Here is an 18,366-nt window from a genome sequence, read left to right as displayed (position 1 = left end):
GAAGATCAGGCCTCTGTGCTGGGTGGGCAGGTCGCAAACAAGGCGCCAACCCTGCTCTTTGCAGGCAGGCTATAGATACAAAGGCCAATATTCATATTTTTAATTTATTCTTGAATCTAAATATTTTCCAATACTAAAGGTTTTTTCTTAAAGTTTTAAATTTTATAATGATATATTCAGGAATGGCATACAATGTAACACATTTATTTATGCAAGAATTATGTCAGTGCAATTAGCATAATGATTACCTCAAACATTCTTTTTTTTATTTTTGTGGTAAGATCATTTGAAAATTCCTTTTCCAGATAATATTTAGGGAGAGAGGAATAAGGAAAGATTTGTTAGGAGGTATAAAATTACCACTAGCTAAGAGGAAGGAGTTCATTTACATAGGGTGAATATAGTTAGCAATTACATAGTCTGTATTTGAGAGGATTTCCAATTATTCAAGGTGAATGTTTCTATCAGCCTTGGTCACTGATGTCTGTGACATCAGCATGACTCACAGATGTAGTGGCACATTGAATGCATCATAATGAGAGTTTGAAAAGAATGGATGCCTAAACCTCACTCCCGAAGATTTTAATTTGCTGGACTTTGGAGAATTTTCAAAGCTCACCAAGAGATGTTTAGCAAGCAACTGAACTTCAGAACAAAAAACTTAGTAACCAGAGAATCACAGTTATGTCAAACACTACAGCTATGTCAAGCAGGATATTTTAGAGGGATGCCTTAAGATGAGAAAGACACTTCTGGGTTCTGGTGCCCATGTTGACATCCTTCACAGTGTCTCCAGAGACCAGGCACCAGGCATTGCTGTGTGAGGGAGCACGGAATTTCCATGCCTGACATCCTACCAATCACACTTCCTCAGCCTGTCTCCCTTTGTGTATCAATAGCCCCTTTTCACCTTGGCAATCTCTCTGGCTCTTGTTTGGTATAATGTAATATGCAAAGGCTGAAAAAATGTCTGCTCCTATTGATCATGATGTGTTTGTGTTCAGGAGGCTGTATAAATTATGAGGAAGACAAGAATTAGAGAATTGGAGTCAGTCAGTGGCACATACCTTTAGGGACAAGCAAGGTATCAACATCAGAAGCCTGGCTTTGCGCTCTAGTCCTGCTATCACAGGATACTTGTCTGAAAACAAGGATGATAAGGATGACTTTGCATCTTTCTTTCTCCTTTTACATTTTTTCCTTTTTTAAAATACAGGTTTATCTGTGCAATAGCTCTGGCTGTCCTGGAACTAACTGTGTAGACCAGGCTGGCCTTGAGCTCACAGAAATCTGCCTGCCTCTGCCTCCCGAGTGCTGGGATTAAAGACGTGTGCCACTGGTGTATGGCACTTTGTAGCCTTCTTGTTATGTGAATTAGTGAATCCATGTAGACTGTGATCTGCCTAACAGCCAACTTATTAGCAAATACTAGTTTTGGAAATAACTCGGTGCTCCTGAGGGCCCATGCAAAGCAGCAAGTCATTTCTGGCAGCAGAAGCTGTATTTGTTGAGTTTGAAGTCCTCCCTACCCCTTTCATCCTGAGCTTGTTTTCTTAAATGGAGGGATTTCTTACATTTTTTCTGACACTGGCAGATTTGAAGAGAAAAACACGATGCTTCTCTTTTCTCTGCTAAAAAGATACTTTTTCAAGGTCTTGTTCAGATTTCCTCTTGCAGAGTTTCCTAGCCACTCCAGCCTTTGTTCACTGTTCTTTTGTCTGAACTCAATCAGAGTGTCTGACACTTAGGTACTTGGATTGTCTGTGTCTAAGAGTTTTCCGTGATTCAAGTCTATAACTCTGTTCTCCAGTCTTGATTGTTAAACTTCCTTTAGAAAGTCTCTCATATCCTTGCCCTTCTCTCCCCTCTGCCACTACCCTCTCTGCCCCTGTCACCTCAGCCACAGAGCCGGCTTTACAAAATTTATAGAACCATAATGATGAAGACATCCCTACTTTTGGCTTGAATTTGAAGCCGGAAACGCTTCTAGTAATTAGAAAGGAGCCTCTGAATTAGAACATAGCGTATCGTCCTGTGTTCTTGTCAGTTCATTGGTATTCTTCTGTCTCCTAGCAAATCCGACTTCCTTCCAAATGTCTGAAGGCAGTGACTAGTCTTCTCTTAGTTCCATCCTTCATAGGTGGTGGTACACTTCCCATGGAAAGTACCATGGAAAGTGGGAGATCCATGCATGTGGGAAACAAGCCCCTTTTCCTTTTCAGAAAATCCTGTTTAGTTACTCATTGCTCCCTGAGCCCATAACCATAGCATGGCTTTTGAAGGATGTACTTGTATCAGGATCCTTGATGCTGTACTGGGTCAATATCCTTTTGAGAATAATGATCCAAATATAAAGCCAAACAAAGATGTTCGTGTGATACAGTAGAATGTACACCAGCAATTGGTCAGGTAGACAGACAGCCTGTTTATATTTCTGAAAAAAGTGCAATTACATGGATTAAAAGTAAGCACATAAAACATTAAAAGGCTTAGGGTCCCTAGTAAATGGCAACCTGTACGTTTACTGTGCTAAATTTCTGATTAGTTGATTGATTAATCCCAAAGGTTTAAGGAGAAATGATCATGGTTAAATTAAATAAAGATTTTTTTTTAAATTCATGTACATAGGCTACCTCCCTCTAAGTTGAGGTTAAAGAGGCCAATATTGGACATTGTTTGTTTGGAAATGAGACCCCAGCCCTCTAACACCCCTATATCCAAGGAGTTTGGGATGATTGGAAGCGTTACCCCAGTCCCTAGCATCCATCTTAAGCCCCCTCCCCCTGGGAGTTACCTTGGTTTGGACTCCACCTCTGGGAAGTCTGCCAAGTGCTGACCCCTTTCCAGGGAGGGTCAGGACCAATCCCACAGCCTATTTAGGCTTACGCCAGAAAAAGGAAAAGGTGGTCTTGGGTTTTGTTTGTCCCCCCCTTTCTGTCTCTCCCTTCTCTTTACCATGCTCTCCCAGCCACCCACGTGGGTATCTTTGATTCGGTCTAATCTGGTCTAGTTGGAATTATTTGCATAGGTGGAGAGGCTCCACTTAAGAATATTTCTAACAGACATGAGGTAGACAATTTTTTTTGTTTTTTGTTTTTTTTTTTTTTTTTTTAGCATAACACAGTTGGGTGGCGATTACTTTATTAACAGTGACTGTTCTCAATTCAATTCTTAAGAGTTCTAATTAAAAGAGTTGCAAATCCCAAGTGCTACTTTGAGTGACGACACTTGCCACACCCAAATAAAATGTTATAAATCATAGTGTATTACCACAGATTTCAAACTTCCAGAAATTCTTCAGATAGTTTCTGGACAGGACAGTAGCATTATTACAATTTTATATCCGCAGTTAATGAAATAAAAGAAAAACACTTAACATTTCTACACTGAAAACTTAGAAACATACAACATGTGTACAGGCATGTGTATGGATCTCTATGCTCACTTGGATACGGTTAAGTAGACAATGTTTTTATAGCTCAGGGAGAGTGGGTCTCTAAATGGATTTGTCAGGTAAAATAGGCAGAGTTACAGGAGCAGAGCATAACAAGTTATATGTAACAACCTTACGAAACAAAGACATGATTATAAGGAGGTCATAACAACAGGAAGTCATAACAACCTTTTGAAACAAAGAATTGCAAGATAGTTATAATTTTTAGAACCAAAAGCATGGTAATTGTTTTCTGGAGCAGGCAGTACAGAACCATTTGTAGTTAAGGTTAAAGATGGGGCATAGCCCAATCCTTGAGAAACAGAGGTTTAATCCTAAACAGGAATGAACCTAGTATGTCTTTATGATTAGAAGACTTTCAAGCCCAAGATGGAGGCAGGCTGGTTCATTACTTATTTTGACTATTTGAATATTTATTCTAAGATATATGTCTGTGATTCTCTCATTGGTTTTTGTGATGTTTGTGTGTGAAAAAGAACTGGCCTCAGAGAATCCTGCAACCACAACATGAGATGAGTTGTGCTTTGGCTTGGAGATGGTCTGGGGCACAAGCATTGTCTGAGCAGAGAGAAACAAATTTCCTCTGTAAAATGGATGGATACATTTTAATGTCTTCCTTAAAGTTGTTAAAAGAACACGGAACTAGGTGGGGCTTGTTTTTGAACCTAAGACATTGGGATTGCCAGCTACTTATCAAATGGTGAGAAGTGTTGCTGTGGAGGGATCTTGATTAGTTCATTTTCTTTGCCAGTTAGATAATTAAAAGGCAGGAAAAATTTCAGGAGCGATAGATAGCAGCAGGGAAAATCTGAAACACACCAGATGGATCAGCTGGTGAAGAAAGGCTTTTATTATTGGTGAGGAACTACACACACAGCAAGGCACAGAGAAGAGCCTTCTGCAAAGTGTGTGTGGTGGGGAGGGAGGACCCCAGCAGTTTCTAATTCAGTCTCTTCTTAAGGAGGGGGCCTAGTAGTGGAAAAATGTTTACCAAGTTTTAAGCTTCCAGGATTTTGTCTCAAATCAGGAGTGTGATAGAGATGCCAGCATCCCGGAGAAGAAAAAACAGCCATTTTGAAAGTTCAAATTGCTATTACCTGGCTTTGATCTCTTTCCCTATCTGTCTGCATATTAGGGAATCTAACTCTTAGTTCCTCATACCCATACTGTTATTTTGGATCAGATTCATTGACTGTTAATTTCTCTAAGTGAATCACTGACAGTCAGTTTAAACTATCTGAGTTTTACAAAACATGCTGATCTATTTTAATTTGATATATTTGTTTCCTTTTTCTTATTATATAGGGTTTTAGTACATAGTCTAGGCTAGCCTCGAACTTTTAGGAATACCTCTGTCTCAGGCCCCTAAACTCTGGGATTATAGGTTTTTACTATTTTGCCTGGTAAGAATTTTTCTTTAAAGATTGTCTTGATCTTCAATTGAAGAAGAACTTTAGAATTGCTACAGGTTACAGAAGTGAAATGGATATAGAGAGCCAGCATGTGGCTTCTGTATTAGGTTGTTTTGAAAACTAGAATTCTATTAGAAGTTCAGAACAGTCTAAAGAAGGGGCTCTGAACACATTAAATGGGAAGTATCCATCACATTCCTTGGATTCTTTCTGAGAGATTCTAGAAGGCATACTGCAAGTGATCTGTCTTTTCAACTGAAAGGATCTCTCTACACCCATCTTTGTACAAGGTAGCCCTCGCCTTCTGGACCCTCGGTTGTGTATAAATTAGTTTCCATTTTCTCTCTTACACTTCAATACAGGTGAGCTCGTCCACAAATGTATTCTGGGCACCATTGTTTAGCCCATCTTCTTTTGGAAAAATCCCTGTGAACCCTGGCAACTGCCCCCTGCAGTTTTGGTTTGTGCAGCTTTAGAAACAGGGTGAAATTGTTTCCAGCAGGACAAAGTCCAGCTTGACAGCAGCTTCAGCCCTAATTTTATCATTCCAGAATGTTTTTCATTATCCCAAGGACAACCACAGACTTCCAGCTCTAAGGCAAAATGTAATACTTTACTTAAAGTTAAACACAAAGCAACACCTCCTTGCACTTTGAACATGTGTTGGGGAGGAATACACGGCTCTAGGGAACCAGGATTTTGCTTCTCACTAAAAAGAAGTTGTATTTGAGCTTCATTGTGTAGTCTTGGCATTGTCTCTGTTGTGAAGGGAGGTCTTCCTTCTGCTGCCTCTACACAGTTGCTGGTGATTGCTGATCATTCAGCAAATGTTTTTACAGTAAACACAGGGTGAACAGAAGATGTGGATTGAATTCTATTCATTATTTTTCTTATTCTCTCTACAATTTGTATCATCTCTGGCACATATTTAATGGGTATTCAATAAACAATAGTTGGGCGAGTGAAAAGTGCAAGACTAGTACTAAAAGAGACATGAAATTAAAAATAGAATGTTGCCATTGCTGTCAGAGCATACAAGCCATTGAATGCTTACTTGACGCTATTAGCTTACACAAAAGTAAAGCAAAACAAACAAACAAACAAAAAATCCCTAATGCAGCATAACACTATTTTAGCCAAGGGCAAGAGTCAATTGAAAACAAGCCTTTTGTTTAGAAAATAAAGTGTATTAGAGATGTGGGATTCCCCTCTGTATACTACGAATGTGTTTTATTACCACTGGTTATTAAGGAAACTGTTTCGGCCAATGGCTTAGTAGAGTAAAGCCAGGTGGGAAATCCGAACAGAGATACAGAGAGAAAGTAGATGAGGTCAGAGAGATGCCATGTAGCTGCCAAAGGGGAAAGACACCAGCCGCCAGCCAGACCCTTACTGGTAGGTCACAACCTTATGGTGATACACAGATGAATAGAAATGGGTTAACTCAGATGTAAGAGTTAGCTAGAAATATATCTAAACTGTTGGCCAAGCAGCACTGTAATTAATATAGTTTCTGTGTTATTATTTGGGTCTGGGTGGCAGGGAAACAAAAGAGCAGTCTCTGCCTACAGATTAGGATTTAGAAGTCTGGGGAAAGCCTGGCAAGTTATTTCAGGAAGAACAGCTTGGCTAATAGCATGTTAAATATTGATCGTGGTTTCATTAACATTTTTCAAAGTTCTGTTAGTTTCGTTTGTATAAGTAATGCAGATAAACCCAGAAGAAACAAGCCGTTGTGAACCTCAGCTATTTTTCACTCTTCCTCAGGTTGTGAATGTGACAGGGGGAGTCTCTTTTCTTGACTCTGTCACATCCATGGATTACTTCCCAGGCCTGAACTTGGAAGGGTATCCTAACAGAGATAGTACAAAATATGCTGAAATTTATGGGATTCCATCTGCCCATACATTGTTGAGGGGAACACTGAGATATAAGGTAAGTGCTATATTTCAAACACTGTCAAAAACCAGTTTTTACATAACTCATACATTCCAGGATAGGAGCTTGAGGATTAGAATTATTAAGCAAAAGGAACAGAACTATAAGAGAAATAAGAGACAAAAACACAAAACAGCATCGGGAGGGAAAATCAGTGAATATTAAATGCTGAATTCACCTGCATTTATTTTTCACATGCTTTTATACTTCAATACAAAAGGGGAAAAGAAGGTAAAGTATTGCTTTAACACGACACAATGAACAACCAGTACAGTTACTTGCTTTAATTCTTGAGACATCAAGTCATTATTTCCTGAGTAAAGTCATTGATGTCTTAGGCAGGAATGTGTGGTGAACACACCCTAGACCAATTATCCTAGGCAGTCATTCCTTGTGTCAAATGTCCTATTTTAAATGAAGGAGCACACGCCGGGCGATGGTGGTGCACGCCTTTAATCCCAGCACTCGGGAGGCAGAGGCAGGCGGATCTCTGTGAGTTCGAGACCAGCCTGGTCTACAGAGCTAGTTCCAGGACAGGCTCCAAAGCCACAGAGAAACCCTGTCTCGAAAAACCAAAATAAATAAATAAATAAATAAATAAATAAATAAATAAATAAATAAATAAATAAATGAAGGAGCACAGGGATATGTTTGAAATTTCTGACCTTTGGTCAGGATAGAGCCAATCCACCTCTATGGGCCACTTTAATGTCCAAAACACCAAGTCACCACACCCTAGGTCAGGATATCTTATTTTGTAGTCTTACCTGTTGTCAACAACTTCAAAAAAGCAAAAATAAGCTCAAACTCTGTGACCTTCAGACAAGGTGGAACAGGCTCACATCTGTTTATATCCTGACCAAACACATTGCTAGTTTTGATGTAAAAAATACATATGCTTATTTTTCTTCTAATAATTGAAATGGGAAACCAAGTTGGAGTTTATTTTTTCAGATAATAAGTTAGTTATTATTAAGTAAGTTACTTGACAATTTCATACTTTTATATAATACATTCTGGTTACACCTTCTCCTATAACCTCTTGACTCCCCAATCTCTCCACCCCTTTCTATTCTTGTCCCTTTCCAAGGTTTATGACTTGGTTTTGCTGTATGACCCGTTTAGTCATACAACAGGGCTATTTGTCTGATCATTGAATTGGTACCATCCCTTAGGGAGTCTGGCAGGCTTGCCATTGGGTGTAAACTGAAGGGAAAGACTCCCCCTTTTCTTGACTCTACCCATAGGAAATTGTTAAGCAATGAGCACCTGAGCTCCCTGAGTTTCTTCTCCACCCTTGCCTGGCTGCTGGATGTATACATGCTGCAGTCTTGCTCAGTTGTTGAGAATTCATAACTGCAATTTTTGTGCATAGTGTAGACTACATCATTTCTCTCCCCTCTCCCTGTCCTCCTGCTTTTCCAGTCTTTCTGATTCCTTCTGCAATGTTACATGGGATGATATAAATGTCTTGTTTGGGACTGAACACTCAACTGCCGCTAATTCTCAGACTCCCCATACAGCTATGATACTCTGTTTCCAACTCAGTTCACTGGGACAGTGTGGGGGAGCTTTTTATTAAAGTGTTAGGAGACCCAACTCAAAAGCATGAATTTATTGACTCTTTAAGGATTGGGAGCAGGTAGGAGGCCAACTCTAGGTGTAGCTGGATATGAGTGCTTGCTTTGTTTCTCGGTCTTGTAAGATTACAGTGGTCTCTGGTTCCAGTTTTCTGTTAAGGCCTATTAGGTTCAAATCCATTGTGAGTGACAAATCTGCCCCTTTTGCTGATAACTAAACATATAAACTTTGTCTTGTTGATTGTGATTTATGTATCTTCTATGTCTTCAGAGCTCATGATGAGTTAACAACATTTGAAACACATGGACTGAGGCTGGGAGAAGTCACAGGGTTAGACGGACTTCCTTAACAATTTGAAATGCTTTCTTTACCACAAAATAGGGCTTCAATTGACCATGTTTGAGATGTTATGAGTATATTCAAAATGATAAAACCAGGTAACAGAATGGCATGGCATCCTTCCCCATACTCTACACATACCCAGATCTTCTCTATAGGATGGGTTCTCTCTTTTAGAAGGCATGGATTATTGTCCCTTCCATCACAAGAAAGCAAAATAGATAGAAGTTAAGCCAATAGAGTGCTTTCCTGGCATGCACAAGGCCCTGGATGTGATCATTAGCACTTAAAAGAAAACAAAGCAGTGTAACAAATAAAGATTAAAATGTAACTATCCTATTAAATAATATTCTGTTAAACTGTATTATTCGATTCACCAGGAACTTAGCCCTTAAGCTTCCAGAACATACCATACAATATAGCACTGAGAAAATAAGAAACGACCCATTTACAAAGTCTTTTATGTAAACCAATTGAATTATGACATTGTTAATAGCAATGAAGATTATTTCCAAATAGGTTATAAATATAAAACCCTCTTTAAAAAATGCCTTCTTTAAAAAATAGCTAGAAATTCATTTGTCTTTAAAAGAAAATATTCACTTGCTGCCTATTAATTCTTGCTTCAGGGATACTCCAAAGCTCTGAACGGATTTGTAAAGTTAGGTCTCATCAACAGAGAAGCATATCCCGCGCTCCAACCTGAGGCCAAGCCTCTCACCTGGGTGAGTAACTCCAGAATTGTGCTGTCTGCTGTACACACACCTTCTGAGATGGCCCACTGAGCTCCGCTTTGCACAGAACTCAAGAGAACTCCAGAGCATCCCTTCTGTGACCGATGTACACTGATGAGTCCTTGCGAACATCTCCTCCCCATTCTGCACTTGGGGAGGATGGAAAAAGTTGATGGGCTAATATGCCTGGCTGCTGCTCCTGCACTCACTCACTCACTCACTCACTCACTCACTCACTCACTCACTCACTCACTCACTCACTCGCTCACAGGATCCCCACCCCTACCCCCACTCCCACAACCCTGTAAGGAGATGCCCTGAACTCACTCACTCACAGGACCACTTCCAGCCCTATAAGGGGATTTCACTCACTCACTCACTCACTCACTCACTCACTCACTCACTCACTCACTCACAGGACCCCCCACCCCGACCCCTGCATCCCTGTAAGGAGATGCACTCACTTTGTTTTTGCAGTCTGGAATTTCCCAGCTGTATAGGTCACTTGGCACCATTGGTGTGTATTTGGGAAGATGTTGGTGTGAGTCTTGCCAGTTCTCTCATTGAGCCACTTATCATCGTGGGCAATAAGTTTATTACTGAGTTTTAGGCATTTCTGTGTCACCCCCACCCTGGCATCTCAGAGTTGGGCTGGGATTTAGGACTTGTCCCTGGATGTCAAGTAGAGCTCCTACTAGTGGCTGATATTTAACTACCAGCTGATGGGAGGAGGGCTGTCCTAGCTCTCCCAGGATGCTGTTAGCTTGCAGAGCACAAGTGACAAATGACAGACCTGTTGCACAGCATCAGAGTATAAACATTTTAGACTCTATGGACCAAGCAGTATCTGCAGAAGAATCTTGTGCTGCCGTAGACAATGCATAGGCACACGGGTGGGTATGCCTTCCAGTGAACTTCTATTTTATAAACCAGGTAGCGAGCCACACTGGGCCTGGGAACCAATTGGTTGACTTGTGAACATAGCCTAGCTTCATTCCAGGACCCTGGAAAAGGTTTTGTTTAGAAAGAAGAAAATTCTATGACCACTCTTTTAAGTGTTCTTTTGAAATTTGATTCCCTGCGAGGTCTTTCTCATCTATTGAAGCTACAAAAGAATTCTGGTTGCCATTGGCAACCACGGCAGTAAGTCCCTTGTACTTTAACCTGCTCCAGATTGATTGTTAGAGGGTGTGTGAGGGGTGTGTGTGTCTGGGGGGTGGTATGGGTGAAAAAAGTGATAGGGAAGATGACACATGACCAGGATGGGGAAGATACATGACCAGGAAGTGTTTGTGTGCTTCCCCTTTTTAGCATTGATTTTTTTAAAAAAAAAATATTGTTAAATATTGTTCTGGCATCCCACACATTTGTAACATACAGCTAAGCATGCATGCATATTTATATATTTGTACATATATATAATTTATGTTTTAATTTTCTATATCAATTATTTCTAACAAACTTTTCGAGGTACACTCGATGTCTGATGTCTTGATAGACTTATTTTTCAGATAACTGTTGTTTTACTTCTCAGGGACTTAGACTTCCCGTGTTTCTTTTCCCAATCAGAAACAGCTCCTGTGTGACCTAGTTGGGATTTCCCGCTCCTCTTCATGTGAGAAGCTTAAGGAAGTGGTCTTTACAAAGCTGGGAGGGGATAGCACCCAGCTTGAGGCTGCTGAATGGTATGTACCCATCTTTTCATTTAGACCGAAACACCTTGAACCAATGATTAATGACCTAGTCCTTTCTGGCCAAAGGAAGGCTCCGACACACCATACACTTTGTATTTGTCTTTGATTAATTAACTGTTTATTAGCTAATTGATGCTCTTTAGTTGGCCTTAGAGAGATTATAATATATTGTGTATATTGGGACAAAAACTAGATAAGTGAAGAAACCTGATAGCAATTATGAACTGAAAAATGTTTATTTTGGAGCATTTTCTCATTCCATTCCGGGATAACATGGGATTTCTCCGGGTAATCCCCCACTGACTGCAGAATATTCATTCATGTAACTATGGTACATTATTCATTCATGTGAGACCACTCATCTGTAAATTAGCTCTTAAAATGTCATAAAAATGAGTTTGCATATATCCTCTCTGCTCTGCTCTATGAAGCAGTGTCTCAGGGACCTGGGGAGATTTTGATGCTAAGGAGCTCCATTATTATCAATTTTAGGTTCAGGTGAATCTTGGAACTTGTAAGCTGACTCCTAAGAGCCCAGGGGCTCTTTTTCACTCCCTAGAGAAGAGCATGTAGAGAGTCTGAACTAACAGTGGCACTTGTGTTTTTCAGGTTGGGCTTACTGGGCGATGAGCAAGTCCCTCAGGCCGAGTCCATTGTGGATGCATTCTCCAAGCACTTGGTCTCAAAGCTCTCCTATGGTAGGTCATGGGCTTATAGTAAACGATGCTGAAGAAGAGCCCCAAAACGGTTTGGCCAAAGGATTGGTTTTGAGAGCAGCATCCATGCACTACAAAGGGAGAGATTTGAGAGGAGGGAAACAGCACTAGGTAGAGGCAATAGGAGAAAAAATATCAGGAAATAATGAGTTCCGGAACTACAAGAAGGTGAAGGAATTTTGTATGTAATGTATTAAGTAAATACCAAAGCGGTATTTTGGGGAGCAAGTATTTTTGTCACTTGTCTTATCAACCAGACTCCTCGATGTTGAGAAAGGAACATGGTCCGAGTTTCCATTTCTTTGAGGTTTGCACTGATCTTTGGGTAAAAACATCATAGGTAGTTATCAAGGTATGATATATAATTGGATGGGAAACGTCTAAAAAGGACAGAAAGGTAGACTACAATAATGGGTAAGTGGTAATGATGATTTAGAATGTTTGTATTTATCTCAAGGTCCCGAGGAAAAGGATATGATTGTGATGAGAGACAGCTTTGGCATCAGACATCCTTCTGGACATTTAGAAAATAAGGTCATTGATCTCGTGGTTTATGGAGACTTCAATGGTTTTTCAGCAATGGCTAAAACTGTGGGGTTGCCAACGGCCATGGCGGCCAAAATGTTGCTTGATGGTAAGTCCCTTTTTCATCAGGGCTGAGTCTGTTTCCTCTACTTTCAAGTTAGCCCGTGTCTGGAGAGCAAATGTTTTGCTTTATTGAAAATGAACAATCTTAGAGGAACCTGGATGGGGGCCACACTATGGTGGGGAATGAGATTAGGCCCTGTCAAGAGACCAAATTTTCACCTAGCTTAGGCACAGGACCTCAGAATGATGGAATAGATATAGCTCAACACCTGTAGGCCAAGGTGTCCTCCTATTGAACGTGGAAAGTCAGCTTGTTCTGGTGGTGTCCTCAACCCCTCTGGCTCCTAAATTCCTCTTTTTTCATGTGTACTTTTAGTGAGTGGTTGCTCTGAATTAGCAGAGGGTGTTCATTTGTAGACCATCAGGGATATAGACTGTGGTTTATTAATTCTCATGCTCATGTCTTAACATATTATCTATACGGAACAAGTATTTCTGATGTGCTCCTTGACTTACAGAGGGGTTTTGATTGTGAGTAGTTATTGTAAGTTGAAAGACAAAGGAAGATACATTCATTAGAGCTGGAGGACTGACAAGCATAGTTCAGCGACACAGGCCCCTGGAGAGTATCAGCTGCCTCCTTTAGTGACTTTCTGGTTGATTGGCATCTGTGACTTCCTGTTACTTCCCGGCACCGTGGCACACTGTCGTAAAGCATATCACTAGCTTGGACAGAACTCAAATTTTAAGTAGAATTTATTCTTAATGTTTTTGCATCATTTACAAACTATGAGGCCAATCCTTTCTTTCCTTTATTCTCTCATGCAATATATCCCGAGTGCAGTTTTCCTTACCTCCACTCCATCTGGTCCCTTCCCATCCACCCCCACTCCCCTAGATCTATTCCTCCTTTTCCTTCCAGAAAGGAGCAGCACTTCTAAGGATCTCAAATGAACGTAGAATAACAAGACACAGTAAGACCAGACACAAACCCTCATATCAAGGCTGGACGAAGCAACCAAGGAAGAGGAAAAGTGTCTCAGGAGTAGGAAAAAGAGTCAGGAACAACCCTACTTCCACTGTTTGAAGTTCCACAGGAACAGGACGCTTACACAACCATGACATATATGCAGAGGACCTAACACAGACCCATGCAGGCTCTCTAATTGTCAGTTTCTGTGAGCCCCTATGAGTCCTGCCTAGTTGATTCTGTGTTCTTATGGTATCCTCAACCCCTCTGGCTCCTAAAATCCTTCCTTTTTCTCTTCTTCAGGGTTTGCAAAGCTCTGCCTAATGTTTGACTTTGGGTTTTTGCATCTGTTCCCACCAATTGCAGGATGAAGCTTCTCTGAGACAATTGAGCTAGGCACCAATTTATGAGTATGGCAGAATATTATTAGGAATCATTCTATTGCCTTCTTCTTGGTCAGTTGTATTTGGTTCTATTCTAGGTGTCCGGGTTACCCTACCTCTGGTCCCTGGTCACCCAGACAGTGTTGGGCATGGGTCCCTCTCATAGTGTGGGCCTCAAGTTAGAGCGGCTGTTGGTTAACCACTCTCACAAGTTCTCTGCTGCCTTTCCCCCAGTACATCTTTCAGGCAGGTCAATGTTTGGTGGCCTGCCTGGTGTCACAGTGCCACCACTGGAAGCCTTGCCTTGTTATAGAAGACAGCTAGTTCAGGGTCCCCATCCCCCAGTACTAGGAGTCCTCTGTAGGGTCACTGTCATGGATTTCCTTCCAGGGAGTTTCCACCTCACTAGGTTTCAACATAGTCTCCCAAATGCCCACCTCCACCCCAGTCATCTTTGCCTCCCCACCCCTCCCCACCTTATGCCTCCTGTTCCTATCTTCACTTGCAGCTGTCAACCTACAAAATCTATTCCATTTTACCTTCCCAGAGCGATCATGTTACTTACCTTCTCTGGGACTAAGTTGGAACTTTCTGTAAAGAATTTCAAATTTTAATTTTCCATGTTCTCCCTTCACGGTCACATACAGATTGAACACCTTTGCTTCGGAATACAATACCATTTGGCCCTGGTGTTGGATTCTTGACATGGATATGTACCTTTAACATTACCTTTAAATTTGAAAATCAAAAAATCTGCTTTCTTTTAGGTGAAATTGAAGCCAAAGGCCTCCTGGGGCCATTTACGAAGGAGATCTATGGGCCAATATTGGAGCGGATTAAAGCAGAAGGCATTGTATTTCATACACAGAGCACAATCAAACTGTAAATGGGCCTTTATTTTTCTAGGCATCACAGATGTCAACTTGTGTATAACGAACATGCTTGCTGTTGTGCTGAAGCATAAGGCTTTATGTTTTGAGCTTAACTTACTCAAAATGTGAAGTGTATGCTTTGAGTAAGTTAATGGAATGGTGTTTTTGAAACTCAAATCTCTATTTTAGTAAAACTTTGGGGGTAGAAGATGCCAGTCATTACAGAGACCTTTAATAAGTCTGCTGTGTATTTTGTGTGCATGTAAAAGTGATTGATGATCATAGTTTGTTAATTTATTGTGCTTCTTTTTTTCTTTTAAAAACATGTCATCAGCAATTGGGTACTATTCATTTTGCCAGAAAAATTTCATGTAGTTATATTTTTGTATTTTTCAAATTGATTCTGCTAGATGCCTTTAAACTGACTTATCTACAAACAATTGCAAAAGTACTGTTTCATGCCTTTTGTAAAGTTGTGATCTATTTCGTAAATTTTTTTGGAAAAGAGAATTGATACAATAAACTCCAAATCTTCATTATCCTTTTATTGGAAACAGAGAAAGTGCTTGAAAATCTCTATCACCCTTCCATGATAAAAAACAAAGCAGAAAAATCTGCCACAAAACACATACAAACCAAGAGTAGAAAGGGATGCCTTTATAAAGGATAGGCATGGAAAACCCACAACTTGTATCATATTTAATGACAAAAGGCTGAATAATTTTCACCTAATACCACAAGTAAGACAGGAATGTTGTCACTTGCCACACTGATTCAACCTGTACTGAGAGATTAGGGCATGCCAATGGGGCAATTAATCAATAAATAAAATGATAAGAAACATGAAACATCTGTACTGGAAAGAAACAAAATAAACTCTGTTTGCATAGAATCTCCGAGAATTGCATAGGAAAGTTAAAGACATAGTAAAAATAATGCAAAAGAAAACATTTGAATTTATGAATTCAGAAAAACTTCAGACTCAGGAACTACTTGCAGCAATTGTCTTTCTGTATAATATGAACCAAAAGTGGTTTTAGAAAAAACAACATTGTCAAAAAGAAAAAAAGGTAACAAGATTAAGAGGTTAAGAGTGACATGCATTTTTATAGTCCATCACCTTTTATAAAAGTGTGCTAAGGCAACTCAGTGAAGAAAAATGCTTTCTCATCAAATGATTGAAAACATGGATAATCAGAAGCAATGAAGTTGGATAACTACTTCACAGCACACATAAAAACTAATTTTTAGACTACTGATGGGTCTAAAAAAATCTAAAAAGGAGTTACATTGTAAAAATCTTAAAATAAAATATAGGCATGTATCTTCATGTGTGTGAATTAGGCAATAGTTTATTAAGTAGTTGAAACAAAAATCACAAACATCAGAAGAAAAAAAATAGACTAACTGATGTAATAAAAAGTTAGAACTTTTGAGTTTCCAAGGAAACTGCTGAGAAATAAACACACACCTCACTTCCAAATAACCCATAGAATCAGAATTTTTCTACAGTCATTTATTCAGACAGGAATATGTCGCTAGAATAAATACATAAAGAACTGTGATAACTCAGCATGAAAATGATAACTCAATTTTAATGGTGTTTAGAAGTTTGGAGTTTGGAGTTCCCTAAAGATATACAAAAGTCTAATAGTATGGAAAGTGAAAATTACTTCTTCAGGGAGATGCTGCCTTATATTCATGAGAATGGCAGGAATCAAAAAAAAAATAACACATGTTAATGTAGACGCAAAGATACTTAAAGGATTATTGAAGGATAACTAAGAATGATGGATGCAAATAATTATAAAAACATGTACTTGGATGTTAATAGCAACATTATTTGCAATATCCCATCAGTTAAGAAATGAATACATTAAATGTGAAATACCCACACAATGGACTATTTCTCAATAGCAGGAAATAAGGTATGTACTCTGTATGATATGGATGAACACTGAAAGTATTCTGTTACACAAAATGCCACTGATTGTGTAGTTTCATTTTTGTGACATCCAGAAAAAAACACCTCTCTATAGAGAAAGATGCATAGTTACCCAGTCCTAGGAGAATTGAGATGAAATGTATTGGATACCATGGAATGACTGGTAATAAACCATTTAACAATGGCATAATTCTGAATATACAAAAATCAAGGATTGTACATTTGGAGTGTGTAAACTATGATTTATACATATATGTATAAATATACATACATATACACCTGTATATGGATATAATCTCCCACTTATAAAAAGATTGCATTTCAAGTAAAATTTATTTGCCTTTTTACAAAATTAACTTTGGCTTTAAAACTCTGTTGAGTACTCATCTGACTTTCATTATGTGTTTTCCTTCTGGAATGTGAAACTAGTTCCTCCTCTGAGATAATCTACTAATATGCATGAAGTATATGACAAGAAAATATCTGGCGCTGTTTGGAAAGGGTCAGAGTGGAAAAAGCCTGCTCCCACTTGCCACAGCTACTGTATAGCTACTAATGTCTGCTGGTAGTGATAGAAAAGGAAACACTGAGCTTGAGTGCAAGAAGTCAGACTCAACTGACTCAACATGAAGTTTCCCTTCAGAGCTTTCAACAATAAAGGTTGAAGTTGGAGGGGTAGGTATAAATGAAAACACTCTGAGCATATGGTTCTTCTAAGATCAGTAAGGTATTTCTTTGTTTTTTGTGTTTTTTTTTCCTGTAAAGGACAAGATAACAAACACCTACCCATTCCTGCTTTGTTATGTGAAGAGAGCCATAGACAGTGAATATGACTGTCCCAATAAAACTTTATTAGAAAAGCATGTTTGGCACACTTGATCGCAAGCCAAATATGGACTCTTGATCTAATTATTCTGGTAAACTGAAGGCTCATGTCTTTCATATTTCCATCTTTTGTTGTTTTGTTTTTTTTCAAGATCTGGTTCCTCTGTAGCTTTGGAGCCTGTCCTGGAACCAGTTCTTGTAGGCCAGGTTGGCCCCGAACTCACGGAGATCCACCTGCCTCTGCCTCCTGAGTGCTGGGATTAAAGGTGTGCGCCACCACCGTCGGGGTCATATTTCCATCTTTTAGTTGCTTCCAGATAATACCAATGAAGAATTACCATTATCAAGTTTTCCTTGTTCTAAACTCATGAGACACTGCTATTTGGTTTTGTAAATAGTACTGCTTCCTTCTATATAGCCAATACTCAGGGTGGTTATACAGGATAAAGAAGATGTTTCCAGGGATCATTCTCAGGCCCCCTTTGTTTAAGGACACTGTGGTTTGAATGTAAAACGTCCCCCATAGACTTGTGTTTGACCACTTTCTAGTGCTGTTCTGGTAAATTATGGGACCAATAGGAGGTAGAGCAATTTTGGTAGAAGTGAGTCATGGGCACAGGCTTGAAGTTTTATAGCCAGGACCCCCTTTGTGTTCTCTGTCTGCTTCCTGCCTAAAGATATGATGTGCCCAGAAGCCTCCTGCTCCTGTTCCCTATGCATATCTGTATCATGGAAATTTCATAAGAGAAAAGTAACACCTAATGGTTCTGCTTAAGCAAGCGGGTTCCAATGAATCAATGGTATGTGGTGATGTGGGACTTCCCTTTGTGTGCTGTGATTAGCATTAATGGATAAAGAAACTGCCTTGGCCTGATAGGGTAGAACTTAGGTAGGCGGAGAAGACAGAATTGAATT

General features: G+C 39.6%; 1 protein-coding gene across 2 annotated transcripts in view; it reads left to right on the top strand.

Annotated features, from left to right (window-relative positions):
- The window catches only part of Aass (aminoadipate-semialdehyde synthase), a 72,138-nt gene extending 54,531 nt beyond the window's left edge, over positions 1–17,607 (top strand). The window contains exons 19-24 of one of the 2 annotated variants that reach the window (XM_005363777.2): positions 6,634–6,801; positions 9,354–9,449; positions 11,028–11,143; positions 11,762–11,850; positions 12,326–12,502; positions 14,577–17,607. In XM_005363777.2, coding sequence (XP_005363834.1) covers positions 6,634–6,801; positions 9,354–9,449; positions 11,028–11,143; positions 11,762–11,850; positions 12,326–12,502; positions 14,577–14,695 — 765 coding nt within the window. In that variant the 3' untranslated portion in view covers positions 14,696–17,607. The remainder of the gene's footprint in view (positions 1–6,633; positions 6,802–9,353; positions 9,450–11,027; positions 11,144–11,761; positions 11,851–12,325; positions 12,503–14,576) is intronic. The other variant, XM_013352456.2, reaches the window with a different exon arrangement.
- The last annotated feature ends 759 nt before the right edge of the window (positions 17,608–18,366 follow it).

Source organism: Microtus ochrogaster, linkage group LG10, assembly GCF_000317375.1.
Source record: "Microtus ochrogaster isolate Prairie Vole_2 linkage group LG10, MicOch1.0, whole genome shotgun sequence".
Classification (NCBI taxonomy): domain Eukaryota; kingdom Metazoa; phylum Chordata; class Mammalia; order Rodentia; family Cricetidae; genus Microtus; species Microtus ochrogaster.
Note: the sequence above shows the minus strand (reverse complement) of the source record. Positions and strands in the feature narration are given on the sequence as shown.